The sequence below is a fragment of the Vulpes vulpes genome, chromosome 2 (assembly GCF_048418805.1).
Source record: "Vulpes vulpes isolate BD-2025 chromosome 2, VulVul3, whole genome shotgun sequence".
NCBI lineage: Eukaryota > Metazoa > Chordata > Mammalia > Carnivora > Canidae > Vulpes > Vulpes vulpes.
In genome coordinates, this window is record NC_132781.1 from 108,303,385 (window position 1) to 108,321,729 (window position 18,345).

The window sequence follows — 18,345 nt, forward strand, 5'->3', positions numbered from 1 at the left end:
TTTTTTTTTCTTCAAAGAATTAGCTCGTGGTTTCATTGATCTATTCAATTATTTTCATAGTCTCTGTATCATTTATCTCTGCTCTAATCTTTATTATTTCCTCTCTTCTGTTCATTTTAGGTTTGGGTTTGTTCTTTTCCTAGGTATTTTTTTTTTCCTAGGTATTTTAGGTGTAAGATTAGGTTGTTTGAGATTTTTCTTGCTTCTTGAGGTAGGCCTGTATTGCTATAAACTTCCCTCTTTGCACCACTTTTGCTGCATCCCAAAGGTTTTAAACAATTTTGTTTTCATTTCTTCCATTATTTCCTGGTACCCATTCATTGTTAGTGGCATGTATTTGTGTTCTTTCCAGATTTTTTCATGTTAATGACTTCTAGTTTCATAGTATTGTGGTCAGAAGAGATGCATGGTATGACTTCAGTCTTCTAGAATTTGTTGAGGGTTCTTTTGTGGGTCAGTATGTGATCTATTCTGGATAATGTTCCATGTGCACTTTAAAAGAATGTGTATTCTGTTTTAAGATGGAATATTCTGTTAAGTGCATTTGGCCCAGTGTGTCATTCAAAGCCATTGTTTTCTTGTTGATTTACTGTTTAGATTATTTGTCTGTTGATTTAAGTGTGGTGTTAAAAGTCCCCTACTTATTGTTTTATTATCAGTTCTTTTGTTTGTTATTAACTGTTTTTATGTATTTAAGTGCTCTTACATTGGGTATACAAAAATTTTTAAAGTTTTATTTATTTATTCATGAGAGACACAGAGAGAAAGAGAGAGAACAAGAGGCAGAGGCACAGGCAGAGCGAGAAGCATGCTCCCTGCAAGGAGCCTGATGCAGGACTCAATTCCTGATCCCAGGGTCATGCCCTGAGCCGAAGGCAGGCTCTTAACTGCTGAGCCACCCAGGTGTCTTGGGTACACAAATATTTACAATTATTATTTCTTCTTGTTGGATGGTCCTCTTTATTATTATATAATGTCCTTCTTTGTTTCTTGTCATGGTCTTTGTTTTAAAGTCTATTTTGTCTGATAAAAGTATTGCTAGTCATGCTTTCTTTTGACATCTATTTGCATGATAAATATTTCTCCATCCCTTCCCTTTTAATCTGTGGGTGGCTTTAGATCTCAAATGAGTCCCTTCTAGTCATTTCTATGGGTCTTTTATTTTTTATTTATTCTTTCACCCTATGTCTTTTGATTGAAGTATTTGGTCATTTTACATTCAAAGTAATTATTGATATGTATTTACGGCTACCTTATTTTTTTTGTGGTTGTTTCTGAAGATTTTCTCTCATCCTTTTCATTAGTGATGTAGTTAGATTTTTCTTTATTCTTTGCATATTTATTAGTGTTTTTTAAAAGATTTATTTATTTTAGAGAGAGAGGACAAGCAGGGGTTGGGGCAGAGGGAGAGAGAGAATCTCAAGCAGACTGCCTGCTGAGCATAGAGCCTGTTGTGGGACTTGATCTCACAGCCCTGAGATCTTGACCTGAGCTAAAACTAAGAGTTGGATGCTCAACTGACTGAGCCACCTAGGCACCCTTTATTAGTGGTTTTTGGTTTGTGGTTGCTATTAGGCTTTTATATAACATCTTCAGTATAGAGCAGTTTATATTAAGGTGATGATTGTTTAAGTTTGAACCCATCCTCATATTTTATATCCTTTTATTTTGTGAGTTCCTTTATTTTTTTTGCAGAAATATTTATTTTTTCCTGCTTTTGTGTTTCTTATCTTCATACTCTCACTTTTGATTTTTGTTTTCACTAAAGAGTCCCCTTTAATATTTCTTGCAGGACTGGCTTAGTGGTCATAAATTCATTTAGTTTTTATTTGTCTGGGAAGGATGTTATCTCTCCCTCTATTCTGTGTAATATCCTTGCTGGGTTGGGTTTTCTTGACAGCAGATTTTTCACATTCAGCACTTTAAATATACCATGCCACTCTCTTCTGCTTTGAAAGTTTCTGCTGCAAAATCCCCTGCTAGCCTTATGGGGTTTCCCATGTATGTTACTGTTTTTCTTTTGCTGCTTTTACTATTTTTTATCACTATATTTTGTCATACTAATTACAATATATTTTGGTGTAGATCTGCTTTTGTTGGTGGTTGTCTGTGCCTCCTAGATCTGGATATCTGCTTCCTTCTCCAGATAGGGGAAGTTTTCAGCTATTATTTCTTCAAATAAATCCTCTGACTCCTTTTCTCTTATTCTTTGGGGACTCCTGTAACGTCAATGTTAATACATTTGATGGAGTCAGTCCCTGAGTTCTGAGTATTTTCATTTTGTATAATTCTTTTTTCACTCATTTGTTCAGCTTGGTTTTCTTTCCATTACTCTGTTTTCTAGGTCATTAATTTATTCCTGTTTCTTCCAGCCAGCTGTTCATTCCATCAAGTGTGTTTTTCATTTTGTTTATTAACCTTTATTTCTGCTACATTATTCTTTATCTCTCTGTTGAGGGTCTCAGGGATGCCTTCCATTCTTTTCTCAAGCCCATTGAGTATCTTTGGGCTTTAAATTCTCTATCAGGTATATTATTCTATCTCTTTCATGTAGGTCTCTTGCTGTGGTCTTTTCCTGTTCTTTAATTTGGGACAAATTCCTCTGTCTTCTCATTTTGTCTAAGTCTCTCTGCCTGCTTCTTTGTTAGGAAAGTCAGCTACATTTCCTGTTCTTGAGGGTAATGGCTTTATGAAGAGGAAATCCTGTAGTACCCTGTTGTGTAGCAGGCCTGGCACTTCACAGAATGTCTCCAGTGTGTGCTGCATGCACTCTGCTGTTTAGTCCTTGCCTGTTTATTTTTCAGGCCAGTCATCTGCCGAGGTAAGGCTTTGCTAATTATGGGCAGTGTTTGGTTCCTGGGTAGGGATACATGGTGTCAGTAAGGGTTTGGGCTGATCTTCTATGGGATAGGGCCTGCTATGATGGACTAAAGCAATCATGACTGGGAAGAGCACTTCCATTGGACTCTGTGTGTATGTGTGTGTCTGTGTTTGTGTGTGTGTATGTGTGTGGGGGGCTTGATGTAAGCAAATTAGGTAGCCAGTGTTTTTGCTCTGCACTAATTCTTGTAGGTGCTCCTTTGATTATGCTGAGTGGTGAGAGAGAGAAATGGCACCTTGTTCCTGAAGGGGTCTCTCCATGAACACTGCCTTTTGGGGATGTACTCTGAGATAACCAAATAACCTCCCTACTGTATTCCCCATGTATTTTAAAGATCACTATTTCCATGCTGTAAGTTGCAGGCCCTTTGCCCTGCCTTCTAAGAGCAGCCTCAATGCACTCTGGGCTCTGTCCAATTGAAGCCCACTGACCTTTAAAACTTCAGACTTTAAGCCCCACTGGTTGCCAGAAGTCATGAAATTTGGTATCTCTCACTTTCTAAGCCACTTGTTATAGAGATTAATTTTCCTCTATGCACTCTTGTCTTTCATCCTTCTCCATGACTATAGTGACAATGATCTCTTTCTCTCCCAAACTATGTCTCTATACTTTCTACCTTTTTTGGCATGGTGTCTTCTCTACCTGTAGCTGTGAAGTTTGTTCTGCTAGTCTCCAGGTTGATTTCTGGGGTGTTTAGGATGACTTGATAGTTTTCTAGATGTATTCTTGGGATGAGGTGAGCTTAGGTCCTCACCCTGCTACCACTTCCCTTCTCATTTAACATACTTTTGTCTGCTCAGCTTTGATACTTTCAATTACTGTGCCTTCCAGAAAGTTGATTCATTCTTCTGCAACCTCTTTTTAAAAAATATATTTTATTTAAATTCAATTTGCCAACATAAAACACCAAGTGCTCATCTCATCACATGCCCTCCTTAGTGCCCATCAGCCAGTTACCACATTCCCCCACCTGCCTCCCCTTCTGCAACCCTTTGTTTCCCAGAGTTAGGAATCCCTCATAGTTTATCTTCCTAATTTTTCCCACTCAGTTTCCCTCCTCTCCCTTAGAGTCCCTTTCACTATTTCTTATATTCCACACGAGTGAAACCATACAATTGTCTTTCTCTGTTTGACTTACTTCAGTCAGCATAATATCTTCCAGTTCCATTCACATTGAAGCAAATGGTTAAGTATTCATCCTTTCTGTGCATCCTCTGTTCTGTTGATTTTCCCCTAGTATACTTTTCATTTAGTGTATTCTTTGTCTGTTTTATACTTTTCGCCTCTATTGAAGTTCTCATTGAGTTCATCTACTCTTTCCTCAAGTCCAGGGAATATCTTTATGACCATCACTTTGAACTCTTTATCAACCATATACTGCTTATCTGTTTCATTGAGCTCTTTTACTGGGACTTTTGTCTTTTTTTTTCTTTTTTCTTTTTTTTAAATTAATTTTTATTGGTGTTCAATTTACCAACATACAGAAAAACACCCAGTGCTCATCCCGTCAAGTGTCCACCTCAGTGCCCGTCACCCATTCCCCTCCAACACCCGCCCTCCTCCCCTTCCACCACCCCTAGTTCGTTTCCCCGGGTTAGGAGTCTTTATGTTCTGTCTCCCTTCCTGATATTTCCCAACATTTCTTTTCCCTTCCTTTATATTCCCTTTCACTATTATTTATATTCCCCAAATGAATGAGAACATACACTATTTGTCCTTCTCCGATTGACTTATTTCACTCAGCATAATACCCTCCAGTTCCATCCACGTTGAAGCAAATGGTGGGTATTGGTCGTTTCTAATTGCTGAGTAATATTCCATTGTATACATAAACCACATCTTCTTTATCCATTCATCTTTCGATGGACACCGAGGCTCCTTCCACAGTTTGGCTATTGTGGCCATTGCTGATAGAAACATCGGGGTGCAGGTGTCCCGACGTTTCATTGCATCTGAATCTTTGGGGTAAATCCCCAACAGTGCAATTGCTGGGTCATAGGGCAGGTCTATTTTTAACTCTTTGAGGAACCTCCACACAGTTTTCCAGAGTGGCTGCACCAGTTCACATTCCCACCAACAGTGTAAGAGGGTTCCCTTTTCTCCGCATCCTCTCCAGCATTTGTGGTTTCCTGCCTTGTTAATTTTCCCCATTCTCACTGGTGTGAGGTGGTATCTCATTGTGGTTTTGATTTGTATTTCCCTGATGGCAAGTGATGCAGAGCATTTTCTCATGTGCATGTTGGCCATGTCCATGTCTTCCTCTGTGAGATTTCTCTTCATGTCTTTTGCCCATTTCATGATTGGATTGTTTGTTTCTTTGGTGTTGAGTTTAATAAGTTCTTTATAGATCTTGGAAACTAGCCCTTTATCTGATATGTCATTTGCAAATATCTTCTCCCATTCTGTAGGTTGTCTTTTAGTTTTGTTGACTGTATCCTTTGCTGTGCAAAAGCTTCTTATCTTGATGAAGTCCCAATAGTTCATTTTTGCTTTTGTTTCTTTTGCCTTTGTGGATGTATCTTGCAAGAAGTTACTGTGGCCGAGTTCAGAAAGGGTGTTGCCTGTGTTCTCTTCTATGATTTTGATGGACTCTTGTCTCACATTTAGATCTCTCATCCATTTTGAGTTTATCTTTGTGTATGGTGAAAGAGAGTGGTCCAGTTTCATTGTCTTTTTTTTTTTCATTTGAGATCTATACCTTTCTTCATTTCATCAAATCTCTGTGCTTGTTTCTATGAATTAGGTAGGCCGACTGAGTTTTGAAAGGATAGCTTTTTGTATATAGGATCCTCTAGTGCCCTGTGGTTCAGTTTACTCTGGTCATGAGTGCTCCAGGGATGTCCCCTGTATGTGGCTGAACCATAATTGATGTGAGTATGCTTGATGGTGGAGCTGGCCTTCAGCTCAGCTGGCTGAAATGACCAACTGTAAATGCCACGGGCACACTTGTGTACAATTCTTGCTCTTTTGTGCAATTTAGAGGCTAGGCTGGCTGATGGGTGGGATTGGCACTTAACCTGGGTGTCTACACTTAATACTAGGACAGCTGTGAGTGTACTGATGAGTAGGGTTTGCTCCCTGCACAGCCAGTGAGAGGCTTGGCTGTGGGAGCTGTGGGTATAAGAGTGTGTACAGGGTTAGCTACCCCCACCCCAGGGCAGGAGTCACTTTGGAGAGGTACCACTCCCATCCTGGGCTGCCTGCTGGGGTGGGGTTTGCAGCTATCATGGTAGATGTGACAGCCAGTGTTAACACTCTCCAAGTATCAGGCTGTCTAGGATGGGGGAAGGTAGGAAAAATGGTATCTGTCAGCACTTTTGTTCCTGGAGAAATCTGCAGATGGCTGCACTTCTGGCACTCATCCTAAAATTAGTCAACAATTCTTTCACATCTATCATAGGTGCTTTTCAAACTGTGTTTGTGCAGAGTTAGTTGAAATGCGGGCTGTTAAAGGGTGGGAGCTCAGTTTCCTATCACCCTTAGGCTCTCCTGGTGTTAAAGCCAGACATTATAGGGACTTGTGTTCTCTGTGTGGGTCCCTAGGAGGCAGGTGGTTGTGCCCCATGTGGAGTCTGATGTCCTCTTTTTTCCATACTTGTGATGACTCTCACTTTTCTGGTTGGTTGTATCAGAGGTTTGGTTCCTGACTGCATTTCTATCCTTTCCTACACTTCTCAGTGTGGCCTTCTCTCTACAGCTAGCTGTGGAGGATCTGTTCTACCAGTCTTCAAGTTGTTTTCTGGGAGAGTTACAATACATGTGGTTGTCTCTGTGTCTCTGTGTGTCTGTGGGACAAGTTGAGTTCAGGAATCTCATACCATCTTCCCAGTCTACCCTGGGTGGTTTTTTTTTTTTTTTTTTCGTTCATAGTTCCTTTGCTGTGCAGAAGAGCTTCTTAGTTTGTTGGAGTCTTACCTGTTTACTTTTGGGGTTTTTTTTTTCTTTTTTGTTTTGGTTGTTAAATCCAAAAATTCATTGCCAACACCTGTGTCTAGGAGCTTACTCTATATTTGTCCTTTTAAGAATTTTCTATTTTCAGATCTTACATTAAAGTATTTAATTCATTTGGAGTTAATTTTTGTGTATGGTATTAAGATTGGGGTCCAGTTTTCCCAGCACCCTTTATTGAAGAAACTGTCTTCTCCCCAGTGTATATTCTTCCCTCCCTATTGTAAATTAATTGGTTGTATATGCATGGGTTTGTTTCTGGACTCTGTTCTGTGGATCTTTATGTCTGTTTTTATGCCCGTATCATATTATTTGATTACCATAGTTTTGTGACATAGTTGGAAATTAGCAAGTGTGTTGTCTCCTCTTTGTGGCTCAAAATTGCTTTGGTTATTCAGGGACTTTTGTAGTCACACAAAAACTTTATGATTATTCCATTTCTGTGAAAAATTTCATTGGCATTTAGATAGGGATTAAATTGAATTTTATAGTTTTTCACTGTACAGATCTTTTAACTTCTTGGTTAAATTTATTCCTAGATTTTATATACACTCTAGTGCAGTTGTAAATGGGTTTTCTTAATTTCTATTTCTGATAGTTTGTTATTAGAGAATGGACACACAGCTGATTTTAATATATTATCTCCAGCAATTTTATAGAACTTTTTTATTCTAACAGCTTTCTGTGGAGTTTTAGGGTTCTCTCTCTATATAATATCATGTCGTCTGTAAAGAGACAGTTTTACTTTTTCTACTGCAATTTGAATGCCTTTTCTTTTTCTTGTCTAATTGCTGTATTAGCACTTAAAAGTAGTGAGAGTGAGCAGTCTTGTCTTGTTATTGATCTTAGGGGGAAATCTTTTAGCATTTCACTAGAGTATGATGTTAGCTGTGAGCTTCTCATATATGGCCTTTATTATGTTGAGGTATATTCCCTCCCTATTTTTATCAGGAAGGGATGTTAAATTTTGTCAGTTTCTTGTTCTACATTTATTGAGATGATCATATGGTTTTTATCCATCATTTTATTTTATTTTATCCTTCATTTTATTAACATGATATATCACATTGATGGATTTAAAGATGTTAAACCACCCTTGCATCCTTGGAACAAGTCTATTTGATTGTGGTGTATGATCTTATTAATATTTAAATTCATTTGCTAATAATTTGAGTATTTCTCACATATGTTCATTGGATTATTGACCTATAATTTATTTTCTGTAGTGTCATCTTAGATCTTAGATGTTAGATCTTAGTATCAAGGTAATTGCTGGCCTTATAAAATCAATTTGGAAGTTTTGCACAAGGAATGGTATTAATATTTCTCTAAATGTTTGGTAGAATTCATCACTGAAGCCATCTGGTTCTGGACTTTTTTTTGGCAAGTTTTTGATTAGAGATGGCTCATTCAATATCTTTACTAGTAATCTGTTTAGATTTTCTATTTCTTCATGATTCACTCTTGCTAGGTTGTATGTTTCTAGGAATTTATCCATTTCTTCTCATTGTCCAATATCTGTGGTAAAAGTTGTAACAGCTCTTTGATTCCTGGTCTATTCTGTTTGTTTTGCTAATCTTTTTTGTTGTCTTTTTGTTCTCTCTCTTATTTATTTCTGGTCTGATCTTTATTATTTCCTTCCTTTCATTAACTTTGTATTTTCTTCCTTTCTGAGTTCCTTGAGGTATAAAGTTAGGTTGTTTGAAATTTCTTCTTAGATTTTACTGCATTCTGTATTTTTTTTTCTGGTTTTGATTAAACATGCTCTCAACCAATGGATCAAGCAAGTAATCTCCACACATTTGTGAATTTTCCAATTTTCTTGTAATTAATAGTATTTTGGTTAGAAAAGCAGCTTGATATATGGATTTCAGTCTTCTAATTTATTAAGATGTGTGATGTGATGCTCAATATAGGATTGGTCATAGAGAATGTTCCATGGTTTCATGCATTTCAGAAGAATGTGTATTCTTCTGTTTCTGAAATGGTCTGTATATATCTGTTAGGTCCATCTGGTTTAACATGTAGTTTAAGTACAATGTTTCCTTATTTTTCTGTCCACATAATCTATTCATTTTTGATGGAGGCAATAGTAAAGTCCCCTATTACTATAGCGCTATTTCTCTCTTTAGGTCTGTAAATATTTCCTTTGTATATTTTGGTGTTCCTCTGAAGGGTACATAAATACTTGCAGATGTTATCCCTTTGATGAATTGATTCCTTTATCACTATATCGTGATCTGTGTTTACTAGCCTGTCTCTTAAAGACTATTTTTCTGTTGACAACATAGTTACCTCAGCTTTCCTTTAGTTTCCATTTGCATGGATATCATTTCTCATCCTTTCACCCTCAGTCTGTGGTGTGTTCTTGAAGCTGAAGTGAGTTCTTAATAGGTAGGCACATAGATGAGTCATGCATTTGATCCATTAAAACCATTCTTTGTCTTTTGATTGGAACTTTTAGACCACTAACCTTTAATAATTGACATGTACTTATTGTCATTTTGTTCATTGTTGGCCAGTTATTTTGTAATTCTTCTATTCCTTTTTCTTTTCTTGCTCTCTTTGTTATTTGATAATTTTTTGTAGTGGTATGCTTAGAGACCTTTGTCTAGTGTATCTATTATAGGTTTTTGCTTTGTAATTACCATGAAGTTTATATAAAGCAATGTACAGCTGTCTGTTTTAAAGATCATAAGAACTTATTTTTGAAAGCATTCTAAAGCTCTGCACTTTAACTCTCTCCTTCCATTTTGTTTTTGATGTCACAATCTTTTTATCCATTAACATATATGTGTATGGTTATTTTGTTTTTGTTTTTTGACATTCATATTGGCTTTATAAGCAATTAATCCACTGCCTTTATAACATACATTATTTTTAATTTTAGTATATATTTACCTTTACCCATGAGATTTATACTTTCATATATTGTCACCCTTCCTTTTTAGCTTAAAGAACAACTTTGTTTCTTGAAAGGTGGGTCTGGAGGTGATAACTTCTTTTGCTTTTGCTTGTCTGGAAAACTTCCAGTGTCCTTCAGTATTCTGAAGGACACTTTTGCGGGGCAAGACATTCTTGGTTGGCAGTTTTTTTTTTTTATTTCCAGAGATATTATGGGTTCAGTTCCAGATGACCCCAATAAATTGAATATCACAATACAAGTAAAATGAGTTTTTTTGTTTCCTAGTGTATGTAAAAATTGTTTAATTTAAAAATACTTTGCTAAAAATTGCTAATCATTATCTGAACTTTCAGGGAGTAGTAATCGTTGATGGCTGCTGACTGATCAGGGTGGTGATTGCAAAAGGTTGAGGTAACTGGGGAAATTTCTTAAGACAACAGTGAAGTTTGCTAGAGTGATTGACTCTTCCTCTCATGAAGGATTTCTCTGTAGCATGTGATGCTGTTTGATAGTATTTTACCCAGAGTAGACCTTTCAATTTCAAAATTGGAACCATTCCTCTCAAACCCTGCTCTGCTGTTTTATCAACTAAATTTATGTAATATTCTAAATCCTTTGTTTTCACTTCAACAATCTTGACAGTGTCTTCATCAGGAGTAGATACCATCTCAAGAAACCACTCTCTTTGTTCATCCATAAGAAGCAACTCCTCATCTGTTCAAGTTTTATCATGAGATTGCAACAATTCAGTCCCATCTCCAGACTCCACTTCTAATTCTAGTTCTTCTACTTCCATCTTCTCTGCAATGACTTCCTCCACTGAAGTTTTGAACCCCTCAAAGTAATCCATGAGGGTTGGAACCAACTTTTTCCAAACTCCTGTTAATGTTGATGTTCTGGCATTTCCCCATGAATCATGAATGTTCTTATTGGCATCTAGAATAGTTTTCAGTTTATTTTGTCCAGATCATCAGAGGACTCACTATCTGTGGCAGCTATAGCCTTATAAAGTGTATTTTTTAGATAATTAGACTTGAAATATAAGATGACTCCCTAATCCATGGGCTGCAGATGGTTATTGTGTTAGCAGGCATGAAAACATTGATCTCCTTGTACATCTCCATCAGAGCTCTTGGGTGACAAGTTGTATTGTCAATGAGTAGTAATATTTTGAAGGAGATCTTATTTTCTGAGCAAGTCTCAACAGTGGGCTTAAGATATTCAGTAAACCATGTTGTAAACAGATGTGTGTTCAGCCTGCTTTTTTGTTCCATTTATAGACCACAGAGTAGACTGAGCATGATACCTCAGGGCTCTAAGATTTTCATAATGGTAAATGAGCATTGGTTTCAACTTTATGGTCACCAGGTGCATTAGCCTTTAACAAAAGAGTCAGTCAGTCCTTTGAAGTTTTGAAGTCAGCCATTAACTTCTCTTCTCTAGCTATGAAAGCCCTATATGGCATCCTTTTTTCCAATAGAAGGCTATTTCATCTGCATTGAAAATCTCTTTAGGGTAGCTAACTTCATTATCTTGGGTAGATTTTGTGAATAACTTGCTACAGCTTCTACATCCTCACTTCTGCTACATCTTGCACTTTGATGTTATAGAGATGGTGTCTTCCTTAAACCTCTGCTAGCTTCACACTTGTCTTCTGTAGCTTCCTCACCTCGCTAAGACTTCATGGAATTGAAGGAGAGCTCTAGAACCTTATTGTGGGTGAGGTTTTGGCTTAATCCTGTGGATGGTTTGATCTTCTCTCCAGACCACTAAAACTTTCTCCACATCAGCCATAAGGCTGTTTTTGCTTTCATATCATTTGTGTGTTAATGGGAGTAGTACCTTTAATTTCCTTCAAGAATTTTTGCTTTGCATTCACTGCTTGGCTAACTATTTTGTGTAAAGTGTCTAGTTTTCATCCTGTTTCAGATTTTGCCATGCCATCCTCACTAAGCTGAATTATCACTGAATGCTTAGAAGCCATTGTAGGCTTATAAACTGGCCTAATTTCACTATTTGCTGTGTCTCAGGGAACAGGGTGAGGGAAAGAGATGGGGGAATGGCCAATTGGTGGGGCAGTCAGAATACACATGTTTAAGTTCACCTTCCTATGTGGGTGTGGTTAGTGACACCCTAGAACAAGTATGAATAACATCAGAGATCCTAGGTCACCATGACACTTAATAATTAATAAGTTTGAAATATTTCAGGAGTTACCTAAATGTGACACAAAGTGAACAAATGTTGGAAAAATGGCACCAATAGACTTGTTTAGCAAATCACCACTAATCTTCAATTGTTAGAAAATGCAGTATTTGTGAAGCACAACAAAATGAGATATGCCCATGTTTATCATGCAGGTCTCTATGGGTGTGGAAAATTTCTGCTGAAAAATCTGTTGACTGTTTCATGGTGGGGGGGTCCCCTTGTACATAAAAAGCCCCCCCCGTTTTTAAGCTTCTCTCCTTTTTTTTTTTTTTTGACACTTTAGCACTGAGATATACTGTGATTAATCTCTTTGGGTTCCTCTTATTATTCTAGGCATCCTAGATCTACATGCCTGTTTCCTTCTCCAGGTTAGGGAAGTTTTCAGCCATTATTCTTTAAATACATTTTCTACCTATTACTCTCTTCCTCTTCGGGGACAACATCAAGCAGACCAATATTCACATTATGGGGTCCCCAAGTCCCTTAAGTTATCTTCACTATTTTTCAATCTTTTTTCTTTTTGCTGTTATGATTGGATAAGTTACACTGACCTGTCATTGAGTTCATGAATCCTTTCTTTCTGTGTCTTCAAGTGCACTGTTTAACTCCTCTGTACTATTTTTCTATTCAGTTATTGTATTCTCCAACTCTGTCACTTTTATTAGGTACTTTTATTTTTCTTTTTGTTGAGATTTTCATTTGGTTTATATGTCACTCTCTTAAATTCAGTGGACAGCTTTATCCATGTTGTTTTGAACTCATTGTCAGGTAAATCACTTCTCACTATTTCATTAAGGTCTTTTTCTGGGATTTTATCTTCTTTTTTTCCTTGGAGCATATTCCTCTGTTTCTTCATTTTGATCTATTCTCTGTATTGGTTTCTAAGCCTTAGATAAAAAAGCCACATCTTTCGTTCTCCTCTGGCTTATGAACTCTTGGTTGTCTCTCAATTTCTGTGACTGTCTGAGCAGCCTACTCCATTCTTGCAGCTCCCAGTAGTGGAGGGTGTGCTAAGACCTTTCAGTGTCTCAAGGGGGAGGATCTCAGCACTTAGATTCATGCTGGTTGGAAACCAGAACTTCAGGTAGCAACTATTAAAGTTGGCAGATTTATCTCTATCCATTTGGGGAGATGAGCATTTCTGTCTGCTCCCTCTGTGCCAAGCTCTTTGGTGATACAGTTAAGAAGTGTTTCTCTGGTTGCTACTGTCCTGATGAACTCTCGCACATGCCATAGTCTCAAGGGATGTGTTCTTTGAGCATCAGACACAAAAGCCAGGGTGCCAGATGTGTATACAAGCTTCTTTCTTGGAGACCCTGGCAACTTGGGACATAGGGGGAGTATGAAGATGACTCCCATTGGCCTCCACAGTCTTTGGAGAGTCTTATCAGTGGGTCTTCAGTTGTGTGTTAAATTAGAAGTCTGTTTCTCAGGCCAAAACTCTAAGATAAACAGGCTTCTTTCACAGAAGGATTGGGTGCTTTTGAGGCTGCTGCCTCTGCACTGGGTCCTGAGGGGGTGGTAGACATAAGCCTGGTTGCTTTTGAAGCCACAAGTAGAACCAGGTGGCTTAGGTAAGAAAGAAAAATTGTTTTAAAAAATGCCCTGTACTTGAAGTCCATCCTGCCATGACCAGAATAATTTCCATTATGTATTTGATGCATAATCCAGGCAAAGCCTGTTAAGTAGAAATACCCTGAAGGCCCTTTGTGGCCGATCCTCAAATTTTGGCTTTTATGGAAAATGTTTTAAACCCAGATTAGAATTTAACAGGCAAAAAATTGCTGAATCAAAAAGTGGAAAGTCACCAACCCCTTCAGGGAATTAATAGTATATAAGTTGGTAAGCATGTAAAAAGACAAACCATGCAACAGCTTTAAAAAATTAAATTATCAAAGGTACCCCAAAGAGGATACTTTATATTTGCTATTAGGGCAGGTTCACAGGGTGAAACCAAGAAAAGGCCTTGAGGGTTGTCCTCATCCTGGGGTTGGAGCCATTGGCTAAGTCAGAGTCTGTGGTGTTGGATGCTTGGCAGCACCCAGGGAAATTTCACAAAACCTCCCTAGAGCAACTCACCTGCCTCTCCCATGGCATTTCTTTCCCCAGCTCATGTGTTCGTCAGTACAGAAGGCTCTGTTTGAGGAGGAGGACCATGTCAAGAAACTGCAGCAGAAGGTAGCCACCCTGGAGAAGCGTAACAAGCAGCTTCGGGATCGGGTGAAGAAGGTCAAGAGGTCCTTGAGGCAGGCACGGAAGAATGGTCGCCACCTGGAGCTGGTGAACCAGAAGCTCAGCGAGAAGTTAGCAGCTGCAGCAGGTGCCATCCCACACATTAATGCCCTGGGGCAGGAGCCACCAGGTGCCACCTACCTGCGGGGGTAGCAGAGACTGAGTAGTGGCCTTGCCTGGCTCTGCTAAAACATGTTGCCTCTTGCCAGGGAATGTAAAGTGATGATAGGTTTTAATGTGCACTTAGGTCAAAAAATCTTGTGGATGATATTTTTAATATGCATTTGGTAGTGTCAAGCTACTTTAAGGGGGCACGTCTTGCTATTTTCTTAGTTGCTCAGCTCCTTCCCTTCCCTGCTTGCAAATCCAGAGGCAGGATCCTGGAATATCATGTGCTTGCTGAGGGCCTGTCCTCAGCTTTCAGGAGCACACAGGAAAGTGTACTTACTGTGGAAAGAATATTTTAGAATCTCTAGATGTATAAGAATCAAGGGGTTGAGCCTTATTTCAGAAGAGAGGCAGTGTGATCTCCAGCTCTGAGCTCCAGGACTACCATTAGTTTTGAGCAGCAAGTCTTGGAACCTTCTGGTGCCTCATTTGTCACATTTTTCGGAAGGAGGATGGAGGCCTTGCAAAGCACCCAAGGATGTCTGTAAATAAACACATGCATGGTGTCCCTACTCTAACCAGCATTTCTTCACAGCTGAAGCATAGCTCATAACACGTAGCGCTTTGAGTTGGGGGTGGGGAGCAGCAGCAGATAATTGAATAAGATGAATTATTCCTGATTCCCAGCACCAGTTACCCAGAGTTAAAGTGGATATCTGTGGGCCACTTTAATATATAGGGGAACTGCGTTGGGGACTGGTCGTGGTTTATCAAACCATGTTCCTGAGCTGGAAGGAGCCTGTGCAATATCTCTGCCATTGCTAAATGCAAATTTACGGTTTGCTCATTAACTCAACTGCTCTGAATTCGAGGTGAGTTGACCCAGTACACTATTAACTTCTGTTCCACAAAGACACCTTCTTACCTATTGGAATCAAGTGATGTTGCCTCATTCCCATCCAGGCATCCGAAGATCTTGTTTCACACAGTTCTACAGAGTCTTGATGCAAGCATTTTTCACCACTTAATTGGGTGAAAGGCAATGTTGTTTTCAGAGATAAAATAACTGTCAACAGAGAAATGAAACCAAACTAAGTTCCCATTTTTACATTACATGAATCTTAGGCCTCTTAATAGTTTATGACCAGTATACAGGGTGGTCTTAAAATAGTGGATAATAACTCCACATATCGACTTGATAGAAAATACAGTAACTAACTAGAAGTGTGAAATAAGAGTATAAAGGCCAGATTGCATATCATACTGTAATACAGAGTAGTAGTTTATCAATTGTAATAACTCAGAAATGCATTATAGTTTTTCTTTTGCATGTCCCATAGAACTTTTGAATGTCTATGGACAGACATCATTATGCTAAAGATGGAACAACAATGTAGAAGGCTTTCATAATGAAATACAAAACCCAGTTAAAATATGCATCCCAGTATTGGAAAATTGATACTTCTCTTAAAAAGGACAAAATGAAGAAATAATATTAAGGTCCCTCTTTTATATTTTGTTATTTTATTTGGCCCCTCAATGGCCAAATTGCCTTCTGGCCAATGAGTTATGCAGTGAAAATACTTGTGGCAAAGATGCCTATGGTGGGAATGCCAGACACGGTTCCAGGCATTCCAAACTCTTGCTTCTGAATGCAAACACTTTCCAATCCTGGGAATAATGTTTGCACAAGAGTCCACTTGTCAGTGTGTCAGATTTTGTACATGACCTCAGAGCACTTCACCCTGTTTGGAAAGAAACCTTTAAAGACGGTACTATAAGTACAAAGAGTATCCACTATATAGAACATCTGAGCCCTTAATTTAGGTACATTTGATCCAGTCCCAGTTGTCATTAAGAAGGCAGCTGATCCTCCCACAATTGTCTTCTGATGGACCTCCAAATCTACAAGTCTCTCTTCTGTGCTGTTCCAGATGGAACCTGCAGGTTCCTCATCGGGAAGTCTCCCCCTAGACCACCCCAGGCACTGCAGCACCTGACAGTGTTGTCCTCTCCATTGGAAATGGCTATCATACTGTGGAATTTCCCTTCCACTGCCTTTAGGAAAACCACATTCTTGCTCTGGCAGCTGGTTGGGAGGGTGGATCTGTGTCACTTGGGGCTGCCGCTAGGGGGAGATGTAACGGGAGATGTCTGCACTCTGAACTAGATAGAATGGCAGCTTTTGCTTCATTTTCCAACATTATCCTGCTCCTTTATTAGCAGCATCCTTCATAGTATGGTACAATAGTTTATTCTTTCTGGGGCCATTTCATTAAAGCACTTTTGCTTCCACCCAAGGGAATGACAAACCTAAAGGTGATTTACGGCTAGTGCTTTGAGAACTGTGGAACCTGGATCCCTACAGATGCATTATGTTCTACCTTTTTAATAAATACGAGCAGTATTTCAGCCACAATGGTAAGGCATGTGTATTTCTTTTGGGTCAGGGAGATTCCAGCTTTGGCCTGGAAAAGCACTTTAAAAACCGTTTGGGGAAGCATCTGTGAGTCACACCTGAGGCCTATAGGAGACTGAGATCAGAGCTCCTTTGATGTTCCCCTGAGGATATGGTTTGACCCTCTCTTTCCCAGGGTTCCCACCTCTCCACACACCTGCAGAAAAGCAATGGTATCCAGGCCTGTTCCTCATGGGGGACCAAGAAGCTTCATTTATCAATGTCTACAAAAATACATTTGAATCTATTGCCAAAGAGAAGTCCCCAGGTCCCTGTTGTCTGCTGCTCTGTCATCTCACTGTAGCCCTTGCAACTTGTTTATTATACTAGTAGGAATTTTTTATGTGAAAAGAACCCAAGAAGTACTCCAAAATTGTTATGCTTAACCAACCTGTTGTAGCATTATCTCTGAGATGCAGACCAAGAGTTCTACTTTGGAAAAGTCAATTGGCCTCATCAGACACCAAATCACAAAAGAGAGGCAGACAGCATCTAGAAGCCTTCAACTACAGAAGCCACAGAGCCACAGCTAGTGTGGGGTAGTTCCTTTTTTTTTTTTTTTTTTTTTTTTTTTTTTTGTGGGGTAGTTCCTTAGGCCTCCACAGTGTTGTTGAATGTGAATGCCCTTCTTGGACTCCAGACCACTGTTGCAAGAATATTTTTTGAGGCCAGCCTATGTCACACTTTTCCTGGTACCTGCCTGATAACAGAAGTTAACAGGTATTCTCACATCTGTGGTGCAACACTCCATCTCTCTTAGGGGAGAGAGAACATAAACTCAAATCAGTGACTTTAAATCAAATTGTTAGTTCAGTAACAGTCCATATTCTAAAATGGTTTTAAAGAATCAAGTACCCAGCATGTATTAAGCTCTTTTATCCATATTCTCATTTACTATTTCTAATAGTGACCCTGTTCCCCATGCTTGAGGAATCTGGAATTTCAAGAGATTAAATAAATTGCCCAGTGGACACAAGTAGTATACAAGTAGTAGAGGTGGCCAATCAAGGATTCAGCGCCATCTTGATTTCTCTCTTTATACTGGCTCCTGTACAAGGAGGATAATAAATACTTCTACCTCAAAGGCTATCCAGAAGATTGAATAAAATAGTTCATTTAAATGCTTAGCTTGGTTCCTGACCCTCTGTCTTCAATAGCTATTACAAGAATAATTTTTGTTTCTAATACTCACCACAAAGGCCCAATGCATGTGAGAAATGAGAGTGTATTGGTGGGATTCCATATAATTTTCCTACCAATCTTTATCTTAAATTCTATCCCTCTTTCCAGTCACGACATCTCCAGTTCTTTTTCATGTTCCTTAACACTGAGCCACCTCCCTTTTTCTCACAATTAGTAGTTGTTCCTCCAAATTTACCAAGAAAACACAGTGCACTCAGAAATGTTTTCTCAACTTCCTTGAATATCCCTGACGCTGTGTGGTTCTGTCATCCTCTCCTCTCTTCCACCTTCAAGGCAGGCACATCCCTATTGACCACATCCAGGGTCAATAGGTTCTTGAGTTCATATTGCACCTCTTAAAACCTAGCTCCCCACAATATTTTTTTTTATCATAAATATTTTCCTCAGTGAGGACTCCTGCTC

The 18,345-nt window shown here is 38.8% G+C and overlaps 1 protein-coding gene across 1 annotated transcript in view; it reads left to right on the plus strand.

Annotated features, from left to right (window-relative positions):
* CCDC3 (coiled-coil domain containing 3) overlaps positions 1–16,701 on the plus strand; it is a 117,497-nt gene extending 100,796 nt beyond the window's left edge. The window contains exon 3 of the mRNA XM_026016499.2: positions 14,052–16,701. Coding sequence (XP_025872284.1) covers positions 14,052–14,327 — 276 coding nt within the window. The 3' untranslated portion in view covers positions 14,328–16,701. The remainder of the gene's footprint in view (positions 1–14,051) is intronic.
* The last annotated feature ends 1,644 nt before the right edge of the window (positions 16,702–18,345 follow it).